Source organism: Notothenia rossii (genome assembly GCF_949606895.1).
Source record: "Notothenia rossii genome assembly, chromosome: 4".
NCBI classification, from domain to species: Eukaryota; Metazoa; Chordata; class Actinopteri; order Perciformes; family Nototheniidae; genus Notothenia; species Notothenia rossii.
In genome coordinates, this window is record NC_136902.1 from 76762342 (window position 1) to 76776735 (window position 14394).

Consider the following 14394-nt stretch of genomic DNA (forward strand, 5'->3'; position numbering starts at 1 on the left):
CTTACACTTTGTGATAAATACAGAGAACCCTAGTAAAAAAAACACTTCGAAACAAACAAAATAGGACTAATAAAAGGCACCCACTAGGAAGCACGACATTAAAAGCAGACAGTTCATCAGTAAAAGCTCACTTTCTCAATGTATTCCCATCAGTAGGTGGCGACAAATCTCAGTCTCTCAGCGAAAGATGCTTCACTGCTTCTTCTCACTGTCCATCTGTAATACTCAATTCAAGGCATTTTGTGACACTTTGCTGTCACAACAAGAAAAAGAGAAATGAGAGCTCGTATAGCACTAGTTTGGTAATTGAGACACCTGTGGGAAACCAAACCAGGTAGTTCCTCTGAGCTGCTGTGGAGGAACTAAATGTGAATTCCCACTATCTATCGGATGTGAAAACCTTGATTGAAACAAAAACAGTGCGTAAAAGAGAACAAGTCTTAAAGTGAAAGAAGGAGTGTGTTACCCGAGGAGGGCGGGGTCAGGGTCGCGGGGCGGGCGGTGCTACAGTCCGCCTGCTGCGGGAAAGACGCGTGAACTTGAACGCAGCCTTCAGTGCGATCTGAAGCAGAGGCCAGGCGGTGTCTCAGTGTCTGTCCCCCCGGTCGGGATTCGGTCAACTTATCGAAGCAGGCGGATCTTTGCTTTGGAGGGTTTGTGGTTCGGGAAGGTGCCAAACGCCAAACGCGATGTCCAGGCGCAAACTTGGGAGCAGACCGCAGCACCTGACTGCAATCCAAGGTAAGCAGCGGTGTGTGGGTACGTTGAAACTGCTCACAGGCGGATGTTATGTTGTTGTTTTAAGGTTAAATTAAAAATAAACTCAGCTCACAGGTTAGTTTCATTTGGTTTACACGCATGGTTTTAAATCCGTGCTTTTTATCAATGAATGGATGTTATTTATTTAATCTAGAAACTAAAAAGCATCCATGACGGGGTTAAAGTATATTTGTGTACACATTGACCTCAATATGGATGTATTTTAATATCCTTTTAACTAAATATTTAAATAAGGGCTCATCTTTCCTTGTGATGTTTGTCCTCATGTACTGTTGCTGCAGTCTTGCTCATAGAGGAAGGACCGGTTTATTGGCACGCTGTTTTCAGCATAGGCTACAGGTCCGAACACGATGATTAATATCTCAGGTTAGACCATGATCAAGTTTCTCGGTCGGTCTCTGTTGGCTTCTGTGGAGCAGTTTCCCTCCACTGACTCTTAACCTGTTCAAATCCTGGATTCATGCTGCTTTATTCTATATTTTAATAAATATTTAGAAAATTAAAATAATGTTTTAAATAAAACTACTGTATAATAGATCAAATGCAGACTTTTTAAACATAAAGAGAACAGTGGAGCTCCAAAAGAAACATTTGATGCTTGAAGGGAAATAAGAGAGAAACTTGGACACCATTTGTTTTTTTACAGTTGGAGGCCAGTGGTGCGTGTCTACTGTGACCACAGGCCCTGTCTCAACTCTAGTGTGTGTGTGTGTGTGTGTGTGTGTGTGTGTGTGTGTGTGTGTGTGTGTGTGTGTGTGTGTGTGTGTGTGTGTGTGTGTGTGTGTGTGTGTGTGTGTGTGTGTGTGTGTGTGTGTGTGTGTGTGTGTGTGTGTGTGTGAGAGAGACCGCGCCCGCGCCTTGCAAGTCTGCACAAACATCGCAGCCCTGAAACAGGAAAGGTGACATTTTTGACTAACAACTGGCGAGATCCGACTTCAGACTGTACTGTCTGTACCTGTCCTGTATGTTTGCCGGCCTCGCGGGGGCAGGTGGATCCAGTTGAGGCATCAAGGTGTGCCCTTGACCGCATTGAGTAACACTGAACCCTCCCACTGCTTTAACTTATACACCTGTCTGCAGACTGGAAGCATTTCAAAGTCCTCCCTCTAACTTATTGATATTCATCAGATTGTTGAATCAGATGAGCTGTTATGTATGTTTCTGAGCACACACAGGGGCCGCTCTTATCTCAAACACCTTCAGTCGTTTTTTTCTTTTATTGCAATCCACTTCCTGTTGAGAAACTCCCGCTGTCTGTGGCTGGCAGGGCAAGTTATGTTTGTGACTCAAAGGTGAAAGCTTTGGTCATAATGTTGTGTCTTTAAATCCATAACCTCACTTGTGAGCACACGAAGACTTTCACATTAATCTGAGTTGGATGTTTCTGCCGAGATGGGCAGCTCGGCTCCTCTCTGCAGCAGTGAGAGCGAGCGGATCTGTTTTGGGTTGGTTAAAGGAAGTGGTCAGTGTTGGCTGAGCAAATTGTCCTCATTGCTTTGGAGCTTACAACTGAAACTAGCACTTGCAGTCACCAAGCCTGTTAGTTTACTGAGGTCTAACAGAGCTTTCTCTTATTTGGGGTGTTCATTTGTAAGAGCATGGCCAGAAGCTCCTTAGAAGAAATCCAAATAAATATCACACTTTTGTTGACGTTAATGTAGATCTTTTTCGTATTGGTCTGTAAATGTTTTTTTTTTTTTGTGGAGAAAGTGGGAGAATAATGTCAAAGATTTGGTTTGGTATGGATTGATCCCTCTGCATTTAAGTGATATGGCTAAAAGAAAGGTGATGTGTGTGGAAGTGTTTTCTTTCACTGCGAGTAATAGGCTTCATAGCAACCACTCGTTTGTGGACACCACCAACTGTACGCTGCATGGAAATGATAAATGACACCCATGGACTATAGATAGACAAGGGTGAAAAACACTGAATGAAGAGAGTGTTGCAATAAATATACAGACTCTATTTCAGATTAACCGTTTGTTCTGTTAAATATCAGAGTGGAAAAGGCCAGCAAGACCAAGTTAATATTAAATGTCTTGTTTTGTCCAACAAAAAGTACAAAATCCAATGAGAATTTCAAAAACCAAAATTCCCTTCACAGCTTAAACTTTTGCTTGAAATCTAAACAATGAAAAATGATGTCCACACTAAAGGGAAAGTGTTGAAATGTCTGTACTGGTCATATTTGGCTCTGTTTAAAGTAAGTAAATACATTTGATCTCTGTTGTTAATTGAACTTTCTCTTGTGGTTCTCAGATGTCACTGATATGGCGGATGGCGTCCCTCCATCAGACGTCCGGCCTCCTCTTCCTCCTCCTCCTCCTCCTCCTCCTCCACCTCCTCTTCCTCCTCGACAGGTCGGAGCTCCTGGTGAAGGTCGTGACCTCCTGACCTGCGGACAGTGCAGTCGGGCCTTTCCCCTCGCCCACATCCTGGCGTTCATCCAGCACAAACAGGGCGGCTGCCGTTCCCAAAACCAAGCCCCAAACGCCAACGCCACGCCCCCCTCACCTGCCAACCGAGCGCAGCACCGCGGGGCCAACGCCGAGCTGGGGCCCGGCTACATCGAGCTGAGGAGAGGCGGGGGGGCCTGGGAGGAGGAGCCCGGCGTGAGGGTGAAGGCGGAGCACAGGAAAGCAGGTGAGCGTTCACGTTGAAGCACAACGAGAAGGCAGGTTGCTAATTAGTGACTCTGTTTTTTGTTTTGTTGTATTTTTTTTTTCTTCAACTACCCTCCTCTGCATTTAACAACTGTTCCCCCCCCCCTCCCCCCCGAGTCCAGCTCATTAGCTAGCCGTTGCCATTAGCAGACCTGCCTGAGTTAGTGACGCACAGGCTAATTGTGTAGAAAGGATAGGCGTCAGGAGCGTTCAGAGGGCACCCAGGGTCCCCGAGGGCCCCACACGGAGCACCTGAGCTCCTCCTCATCTCCCTGACTGTCAGTCTCTGAGGTGGAGTGGCCAGGTAAACATGTTTCCCTCTGTCCTGCGCTACACCCTGGACCACAGAGACTGAGACAAAGTCCTCCAGTACAGGAGCACGATTCACTGATTTATGGCAGATGATGGTTGTAGTCGTGTGCCACAAGATGAAATGGTCAGAGCGGCGGATGCAAGGTTTTTGTTTTGCTGCTCTCCTCGCTGTCATGACACTATAATGAAGGACGTTGCATCATGTGCAACTCCTCTGCCATCTCCCTCTCTTCTGCCCCGGGCCGAGCCACCTGAGCTCCTGGGAATCTCCTCCTTCCTGCTCCTTTTTCTTCATCTCATGCATCTCTCTCTCTTTCTTCTTCCCATGTTGTCGTTACCATCCTTCTCTTGTAGTTCTATGTATCAGAAATCCGCAGATCTTTTTCTAAAGGTACTTTTTTCACACGTACTCTGCTGCTGTTCCTCCGAGAGAAGAAGAGTGCGGCCACTGTGATGGTCATGCCAAATATGTCACAGTGGAAGTCAATCAGCAGTTCATGAATTCCAAATGATAATCCTTTTGAATCTCACATCTGAAGGCTAACTGCTGTGTTTGATATGGAGGATAGTCGTTTTTTCCTGCTCAGGTCAGATACATTTCAGTTTACCGTTGTATCTCTGAAGTGGAATAGGGGCGTATGCAGGATGCCTGCAGATGGACAGCGCGTCTTGCAGCACGCTCAGGGTAGATATGAATGCCCCATTGCACATTTTGAAACCCTCTCTGTCATGTAGACACACGTTTGCAGTTCCTTCCTTTGTGTAACGCTCAGGGGACTGGTGCACGCACCATTTCCGTCTGTCCACAACCTCATTTTTGTTTTTCTATTTCAGTCAGTCTTTCATCTCTCGCTCTGTATGTCGGAGAACACAAGTTTGGTAATTTTGTGCCTGCAGGATTATAAAACAAACCCAACACGTGCACTCGGCGAGGGGGAAAGATTAGGACAGCTTGTGAATAAGGAAGAAGCCGATAAGTTTTAATGAAAGTTTTATGTAGGTTGCATATGTTGGGAGTTGGTAATTGCGATTTCCCCCAGCTTTTACAGTTTTATCAGATTTGATTTTTTTTTTTATGTGAAGTTTGAATTCATATATTCTAAGAAGCAAATTGACAGTTTTAATTGGGCGACTTACAGCTTTATCAGTTATAAGAAGTCTTGTTGTTTTTGAGGAGGCAAACTTAGCTTCTGAGATGACTGAAAGAGTAAGAGAAGTCATCCCACAACAGAAAAGTCCTGCATCTATTTTCTGCATTCGAGACAGAAGAGGATGGGGGAGAAAAGGGAGTGGGATGGATTACCGCAGATCCTCGTGCATCTGTCTCATTCCTTTTTATTTATTCTCCTTGTTTGTTTTTTTTTCTCATCTCCAACCACCCCCCCCCCCCTTCCCCCTTATTTCTTCCCCCCATCTTCAACACACTTTCGCTTTGCCCTCTTTCAATTTCTCGCCCCCTCCCCTCTTCCCCCCTCCTCTCTTTTCTCCTCCCTCTGCCTCCCAAGGGAAAAGAGATTCTGCCTGCTGCTCGTTAGTGCTCCCAGCCAATCTGCATTTTTAATTAGTAGTTATTGCTTCTGCTTAATATTCAAGTGCTACCCCGGGCCAAATGGGAATCCTTACAAAAAAAAAAAAAAAGCGAGGGGAGTGAGGGAAGGAAAGAGAAACCGGCTGGGTATTGTGTTTCACTCCAGGACCCCGAGACAAAAGCCCCCCCCCCCCCCAGGGAAAGATTTGGAGGGTTTTGGGGGGGAGCAGAGAGCTTTTGGGTGAGGAGAGCTGGGGTTGGAGGATGGGTCTCAAGTACAATCCAAAGGGGTGACATATTTTGATGGTGTCTCTTGGCCCCCCATACCACATTATAATCTTTTTATCTCATTTTCTTTTTATCTCCTGAGCCCTGACCTACCTATCTCTCTCTCTCTCTCTCTCTCTCTCTCTCGTTTCCTGCCTTCTCTCTTCACCCTATTTTTAAAGAAGTATCTCAACTTCTCCTGGGTTTCTCCTCAGGCTAGGTTAAAGGACATGAACACCACAGCTCCTCTCGTCTCCAGACAGAGGAAGGGCGGGCGAGGGGGAGAAAGAAACAGTTGCTCTCTTTTTCATCTTCACTCTCCTCCCCCCTCCAGTAAAATACAGAAGGATTTGAGTTGAGGAAACATGAAAGAGGCTTATACCAGAGTCCGCTTTGAACCTCTCCAAAAAGAAAAAAAAGAACTGTTTCCCCCCTCAATTTAGGGATCTTCTCTCCAATTTTGATTTATGCAGAAAGGCCTCATTTGTCAAGCAGGCTGAGTCAGTGCCTGATTTGCATAAAGCGTTCATTTTCTACGTTCTGCTAATTAGCAATTTGCAGCTTAATTGGAGAGTGGCTCTCGGTTAGGAGACAAAGCTATCCACATATAAAAATATCTCCAGATGTACTTTACGACACGACTGCATCTCTGTTGGCCTTTTCTCTCTATTTTTCTCTATTCTGCTTTAGGTCGTTATTTTCCACTCACTTTTTCTTTATTGTAGAGTAACTTATATCACCTTCCTCTTCCTTATCTATTCCTCTGAATCGATGTGCATGTACTGTTCTTCTGGTAAATGTGGCTTTAACCATGCTTTAGTCATGTTACTGTTCAGTTTTAAAACTTTTCAGTAAATTATACTCTTCCCTCTGTCGCTGCATCGTATTCATGCAGAGCAGACATCTGTTTTCAGCAAAGAAGTTTTAAAAACACACAGCACCCTACTTGCTCTTCACCAGACAGACTGATGGAGACCGGTAGTGACCAGCCACTTTTGAACAGTGGAGCATTTAGCTGCTAAAGAGTGAGCGAAGAGAGAGAAAATATTCAGCTATATTCATCAGGTGGACACAGTGACACCTCCTAAGTAATATTAATGTTGCTTTTTGTCTGCTGGATGTGTAAAAAGGCTACTTTTTGCTAAATTCGCCAAACAAACTACAAAGATACATTGGCAATTTTTTTTGTCAATGCCCCACAAAGTTGCAAGTTTAATCTCTATGAATGTACCTTGTTGGTTTACTCACTGGAGGTCAACGCTTCCAAAAAAAAAACATTTCATTTCTTTATTCTCTTATTACTTACTGACAACCATCAATTAAAATTGAAAACTCAATGTTGTCTTTCTTTGTTTCCCAGTGTTCGAGGAGCCTTCCTACTTCACCTGCCAGCAATGTGAAGGTGTGTTTCCATCGGCCTGGGCGCTCCTACAGCACGCCCAACACACACACTCCTTCAGCATCTACCAAGTGGACGAGGAGGACCACACAGACATGAGAGGAGGAAGAGGAGGACTTCGAGGGCGCAAGCCTGCCGCAGCCACTCTGGACCCTCGCCACCTGAGCCAAGCTCTTGCTTCTGCCTTTCAGCCCAACGCCCTGCGCCTCAGTCACTCCCGTCAGACACACACCCCCACATACACCCCCTCCTCCTCCATCAGTAACATGCAGGCTCTGAACTTTTCAGTGCGGCTCAGGGAGCTCGCAGAGGGGAACAACCACACCATGGGCAGCTCCCCCGGAGGCCTGCTGCTGTCTCCGTCTTCTTCTCCACTAGCAGCTTGTCCCTTTCCTCTGAACAGCGGCCTCCAGTCTGACCACCACTGTGAGCTGTGTGACCAGAACTTCCTGTCCCTTCGCGCCCTGTCGGCCCACCGCCGCACCCACTCCTGCGACAAGCCCTATCACTGCGGAGTGTGCAGGACGGCCTTCTCCCAGAGCGGGCAGCTGGCACGGCACATCAGGAACCATCACAGGGACGCTGGGGGAGCAGGAAGTAGATATGAGTCGTTGGAGACGGTCGTGACGGAGGACGACGTAGGGGGTCATGGGATGAGAGGGAGATTTCAAATGCAGCTGGCTGGGGTCGCCATGGGAAAGAGAGGGGTGGGTGCAGAGGTGAGGGCCCCCGAGTTAGACCTGACGCTGCCCAAACACCCGTCCATAGCTTCAGGCCTGATGCTGCTGACCTCGCAGGTCAGACCGCCGGACAGGGAGCTGCTGAGGATGTACCAGCGCCAGAGAGAGGGGGCCGAGGGAGGGGAGGAGGAGGCAGAGGGGCAGGGGGAGGCTCAGCACACCTCACCCTGCGCCAGCCCCTCCGAAGGCTCACTGGAGAGTGGAGAGACCGGGGGCAGTGGAGAGAGCGGCATCGCCAGCGGAAACTGCACGCCCAAACGGCCCGAGATGAGCGACAGAGTGCGAGGAGTCGGCGAGTGGGAGAGCGAAAGAGGGGAGATCATAGAGAGGGAGACGGACTGGGGCTCAGACGAAGTCAGCGAGGTGGTGCAGGAGTGGCAGAGGGAGAATGAGCGGAGGACTGTTGGAGGGAGTGGTGGAGGAAACAACAACAACAGCACTGCTGCCGGATCAGCTGGTAGGAAGAAGAAAGACGAAGCCTGCGAGTACTGCGGTAAACAGTTCAGGAACAGCAGCAACCTCACGGTGCACCGGCGCAGCCACACCGGGGAGAGACCCTACCGCTGCGGCCTCTGCAATTACGCCTGCGCCCAGAGCTCAAAGCTAACGCGCCACATGAAGACTCACGGCGCGCAGGGGGCCAAGGCGTCCTTTCTGTGCCAGCTGTGCTCCGTGCCCTTCACCGTCTACGCCACTCTGGAGAAACACCTGAAGAAGGTCCACGGTCTGAGCCATGCCAGCGTGGGAGCGTACGCTCAGGCCAGCGCTGCGGACACTTTAGCTGCCATGAAAGCTGACGGAGATACAGTGGTGGTGAAAATGGAGGAGGATGAAGCCAGTTTGGATCAGATAGAAACGGAGAGCAGAGTTCAGAGTGATGTGGTGAAAGGCCTGGAGATGGAGGAGGTGCTGAGCCAAGAGGAGTTTGTGGAAGAAAGGGGGGGGAGTCCAGCCATAGTGTCTGACCTCCCACCTGAGAGCAACGCAGAGTTGAGCTTAGCTTTGACTTCTGCGCCATGACAGCTGTTCTCAATCACTAATTGACTTTCAAATAGCACTGTGTAGGATTTGAGTTATCATAAAATAATTCCCCCCATCATTGAATGGATAGTTGAACTGGAATGGAGTTTGAAGAAGAATCTGAAGCAGCTCTCTGCCAGCGCCGAGACATACAGCAGCCCCGGTGTTCGTGATCGTATGCAAAGCTGCTGGGTGAAACTAAGTGCCTACAGTTATTTAGACCACAGAGCAAAAACGAGGCTATGACATTCAGCAGGGAGATTACCAGCACTCTCGAACAGGAAGTGAACCGCCACAGTCCACACAGATACAGGAAACCGATCACCATGTTGCAGTGCAGGATGCAAAAGACAAGTGATTTATTTCTCTGGCAACCCACTGGACAGGTGGAGACAGATATTTACTGTCAGATAATGTAAGAAAGAGATTATATTAAAAAATAAATGCTGAGCAATAGAATGATGTTAATATATTTTCAGCAAAAAGAGAAAGGTCTTATTGTGTTTCCTAGCTGTTGCTGGTTTTCTTTTGAGAAGACCTTTTAAAGACTAAAGATGTTCAAACAGCCACATGGGTCAAATGAATCCAAACACTGTCTGCCTGCAGTTTCTCAGACTCCTCTTTTTAAAGGCGCTTGGTTGTCACAACACTTGTCACTTAACGTAATGTTTACAGGGCTCACGGAGCCTGGTAAGATCGGGATCCTGACTTTGTGACAGTATGTATGGATGATTTTCTGTTTTCTAGTTTTATAAATGTGAATAAGGAGACTTTAAAGTCTCATCTACTGCTGTGTTTCTTTTCATCCATGGTTTGTTTTCTATGCATACGCAATTTTACCTTCATGTGAAACGGGTGTCATTATTTTTCTCTATTTGTACTTGTGATGGTAATTTCTCTCTCTCATTGTTTACATTTGTAAAGTGCCGGACTGCTTTAAGCTTGTGCATGTTTTTGCTGCCATTTGAACTGTTCTTTTTTGTTGACTGTGTTTGAATTATTCCTAATTTATGGATGCTGCATGTTGGTGATTGTGTAACTGCTGACATACAGAGTTGAGAGGACCAGGAGTAGCTAGCGGAGTTAGTGGGAAGCACTTGGCAGAGTTTGCGTGAATGTGTTTGTTTGTGTGTACATACTGGAGGGGGAATAAATCCTCAGGTGACACTTCTACTTGAACCCTCTCCTGTGATCTTGTGTCCAGAGCATGACTCAGCAGGTCATGATCACTGTGTCGTGCTTCTGGCAGGTGTGCCTGCCGACGAGGATCTATGGAAAGTTAAGCAAGAGGAAATCTGCTAATTTAAAAACAAAAACAAAACAGGACAAAGTTTTCAAGTAAAGTGATGCCGATGTTTGTCGTGACTACTGTGATGAATACGTGTGAACATATCTGATTTCTACATGCATTCATGTCAGGGAATACAATTTCTTGTGTGTTGTGTGATGAATGGGTAAGAATGATTGCAGTGTAACTGTTCAGGGATAATATTTTGTACATAGATTGACATGCTTGCAGTTGCTATACTTGTTGTTGTTGTTATTATTAATATTATTATTATTAACTGCCTCCACTCCTAGCATCATCTTATTTCCGCTAAACACTGGCTATTGTGAAGATCCGCTGTCTTTGTAAACTTGACACCATTTTGTAATTCACCTTCTCATCAAGAGCCTCAATAAAGAATTGAGGTGAAATATAGTGTGTTGTGGAGTCTTATTCTGCTTGTGGTCGCTTTCCCCCAACATGTTTTCCCCCTTTCTTCTTCTAGAATTCAGAACAAAGCTTTGAAACTATTTTTAAGTGTCTTTTCTCACCAGAATGTTGTCTTAGTCAGAGTGGGTCATTCCTCTGAGGACCACAGTCAGCGCTGACTTATTAATTTTTAATGTGAGTGTTTGGATTAGGGACCCTCACTCCTTGTTTACATCCTTGTGATGTTACTGGCTTTGTTTGGAAACGCTGTAATGAAATTCCAACGGGTTGTGTATGCGAGTGTGTGTGCTAAACTGAATGTGTGTGTGTAGATGCATGTGAGCTGGTGTCACTCATCCAGCAGGTTGTGAGATGGGTGCAGCGAGCTGTGATGGGACACGGGCGACAAGGTTTTCTCAGGATACTAAATAGAGGAGGGGCAGTTTGGTTATTGTTTGTGGGCATGTTAGGAGGCAGAGCGGGGTGGGTGGGGAGTGTCAAGGGGTTGGGATAATTGCTGACTCCATTTTAAGGGCATAAAAAACCTCTGCACCAGCATCTCTGGCCTTAACCCCACCCCCAATCGGATGAAAATGAAGTTCTATGATCCCTCTAGCTCATTAACAGCAGGTCTTTTAATGAGCTTTCAACAGGGTGGGGGCTGGGTAAATGAAGTGGGGTTGGATGGTGGAGGGTGTAACGTGTGGGGGGGTTATTGCACCAGATGCACACACGCCCACTACTACCAATTACCATTGTGTTTTACAGAATAAGGAGGAAGTGAAGACCGAAGCCCCTCAGACCCAGATGAGTCAGTTTTGTCCGTTTCTGTCCACAGAGACAGAGGACAGTATGGTGACATCCTCCTCTGGCAAACTCTGCCCTCCATGTCTCCCGGGCGCCACAGCGAGCGCCATTTGGTGCTCGTATGGACCCAATTATGTAAGGTAAGGTGATACACAGCAGAACACGGCACAGCAGCCCCTCAAGCAAGTGGATATCTGTTCCACGTCCCACAGTGCCCTTTGTCTTCCTGCAGTCCACACCTCTCTGTCAAACCCTGCACAGGACAGTGTCGGCACCAAAACCAGCCAATCACAACACAGAGAGTTTATAATGTGTGCCAATAGGAGACTGAGACTGACACTGTGTGAGTGTGTATTGACCAGTGACTGCCCCTGGGCGGTAGTAACGTGGACTTTGAGATCTAGTAGTTGAGTCTCGGCTCCACAGAGAAAGCTTTTGTTGATGTGGAAGTTGGGAGAGGTCGATTTAGGACAGCGACACAACTAACACTCACACAGGGGATTTTAATATGCTACACACACTTGAACAACTTTTGCTAAGCAGTCTCTACCGCTTTAACAGGAATATATGTTGTGAGGAGAAAAATCATCTGGGATTTTAGGTTATTAAATTGTGAGGCAGTTTAAATGTTGTTCTGGCAGCATCTAAAAGGCTGCATTACTGATAAGTGAAACCAATGATCTAAATAATTTGGGCTATTTGTGAATTAAAAAGCAGAAACACTGAAAGCAACTGTTTACTTATCATATCACCAAGGCCATAACAAAGGCCTAAGAAAGTTTTATTGATGGCATTTATATTTATACTTAGGTCAAGTATCAAATATTTGTATAGGGATAACATTCTGGTGGCCAAATCTGAAATGAAATATCCCCTATAGTAGATAAAGAAAGAAAGAACATGTAGCTCCTTCCAGGTGACAAAAAACACACCAAATTCACACCTAAATAAGAATTTGGTTGCTGAGGCAGCAATAATTTAATTACATTGCATTTAGCTGACGCTTTTATCCAAAGCAACTTACAATAAGTGCATTCGACCAGGAAGATACGCCTCAAGCATCATACATTATCAACAATAATGTTATAAAGTTATTGAGACAGAAATACTATGATTTCTATCTCCAGTTATATTTTCTCCATCTAAAAATGTACTAAAATAGCCTTTTTATTCATTTTTTAATTAATTCAACTTATATTAATAACATTAGAGCAGTTCAATACAATAATAAAACAAACATTTAAAAAATGATTAAACTTACAAAAATGCGTACTAAAAAATATAACCGGCTTCACGAAATAGTCAATTGTCGACTCAATTAAAACTTTAAAATCCTTTTTACTGCAGAAAAGTTCTAAGGAATGATCTTCCATTCACATTTTATGTTAAGTGGAAAAATGAATATTATAGTTTGACCCAGTACAGAACCTTGGGGAATACCACACTCCAGATATTCAGACGAGGACCCCACCAACAGCAAGTAACTGAATAACTGAGTTACTGAGAAATGTCATAAATTGGGTCAAAGTAAAGTTAGCAGCAATCACCTGCATCCTTTTCAGACCTGAAACTGTGCTGACTGAGCAATATGACAGCTCGACCTTGTGGGCAGTCTTTATAGACATGAAGTGCAATTTTCTGGCAGTACTAGCACACTTCAGATTCAATTTAAGATGATTAACTCTGAAAATGCTAACAACAAAGAGAATGTGAGAGCTCTGTGTTTGCTTTCCTGCAGGGCAGGCCTGTGGCCATAAAAGGCTCTCACTTATGTATGAGAAGATTGTGCTTTATCATGGAGAAAGCCAATTAACTGGGAAATTTTAATTACATTTCTCATGGTGTACTGTGTTGAGCCTCCAATCATCTCTAGAGTCCCTGTCCTGTTGTCCTCTTCCTCCCCAGAATATTTGAGGAGGAGGAGGCAGACGCTGAGGATTAAATCATCAGCAGGGCAGACTGGGACGGGGATAACAAGAAAGAGAAAGATGCTTTTGGGAGTGATCAGACGAACCACAGGACTCCCTCTCTGCTCTTTATCCATGCACGGTTCTCACAATTCCCACCTCTTCTCGCCCCTCCCTCCTCCCGCAACGACCGCAGAGTGAAACCTGAACCCTGGTATTACACCCGCTTCACCTCTCCTCCCTCACCCTCCTAACCCCCCAACAGTGAGAGTGTGGGAGGACGGGGTGAGAGGTAACACATACCCGGGCAGCCATCCGCCAATGCTGTGCCTTTACTTGCCATTCAACACCTTCGGATAATGAGAGGATGGAAAGGCAAGAAGGGGTCATTCTTATAGAGGGTTATTATGTAATGCCGCTGACCACTGAGGAACAGCTCTGCAGGAGGGGTGTCAGTTCATTTAGATTTGATTGAAAGGAAGCATTGGCACTGCAGGACGTGTCGATTTAAAACAAAAGGGAGGAAGTTCTATGATTTCTCTTTTTTCACAGCATGAAGCAGTGCAACATCAAAAAGACAGAAATTGTTGCCAGATAATGATGGTGAAATAAACTTCAAAACTAACCCAAATAAATACAGCTCTACCATGAGTGAAGGACATGGGCTTGATTTCATTTCGCAGATTGTAAAGACAGACACAGAAAAGAATGCACACTCTTTTAACATAAACTGCCTCTTTGGAAGATGTTTTTTTTAACGTAAAATAGCTTCAGAGTTCCTCTCAAAAATTCCTCATTGTTGCCATGTGACATTGATATATTTGTGAATCCAACAACTAACAAATGCTTGTACATTAGGACGATACAAAAAAAATACGTTATACATGTGTTGCCAAAAGTTTGCGATTCATTGGATTACTGTTCAAAAGATACATAACAACATAAATGATAGGCCTACACTGTAATACGATATCATTTGCTACATACAATACATGACACAAGGGAAACCAAGGGAATAGGGAACTACACTAAATTTCAATATAATGCTAAACTCACTTGAATAGACAATTTTGCAGCACAGTATTTGTGGCTGTTGCTCAGGAGCTAGAGCAGGAGTCAACTATTCAGGAGGCTGGTGGTTCGATCCCTGGCCCTTACAGTCAACCTGATCAAGTGCCCTTGTGCCAGAAACCAAACCCTATATTGCCCTGTGACTATGAAGGTTTTGCTCCTGATGAGCAGGTGGCATCTTGTATACTGGCCTCTGACACAAGT

The 14394-nt window shown here is 45.4% G+C and overlaps 1 protein-coding gene across 1 annotated transcript; it reads left to right on the forward strand.

The window, feature by feature from the left end:
- The first annotated feature begins 488 nt into the window (after window positions 1-488).
- On the forward strand, window positions 489-10407 carry znf296 (zinc finger protein 296). The gene is made up of 3 exons (XM_079674344.1): window positions 489-741; window positions 3040-3423; window positions 6911-10407. The coding sequence occupies exons 1-3, from the start codon at window positions 690-692 to the stop codon at window positions 8707-8709; spliced, it is 2235 nt and encodes a 744-aa protein (XP_079530470.1). The 5' UTR covers window positions 489-689; the 3' UTR covers window positions 8710-10407.
- Window positions 10408-14394: the final 3987 nt, after the last annotated feature.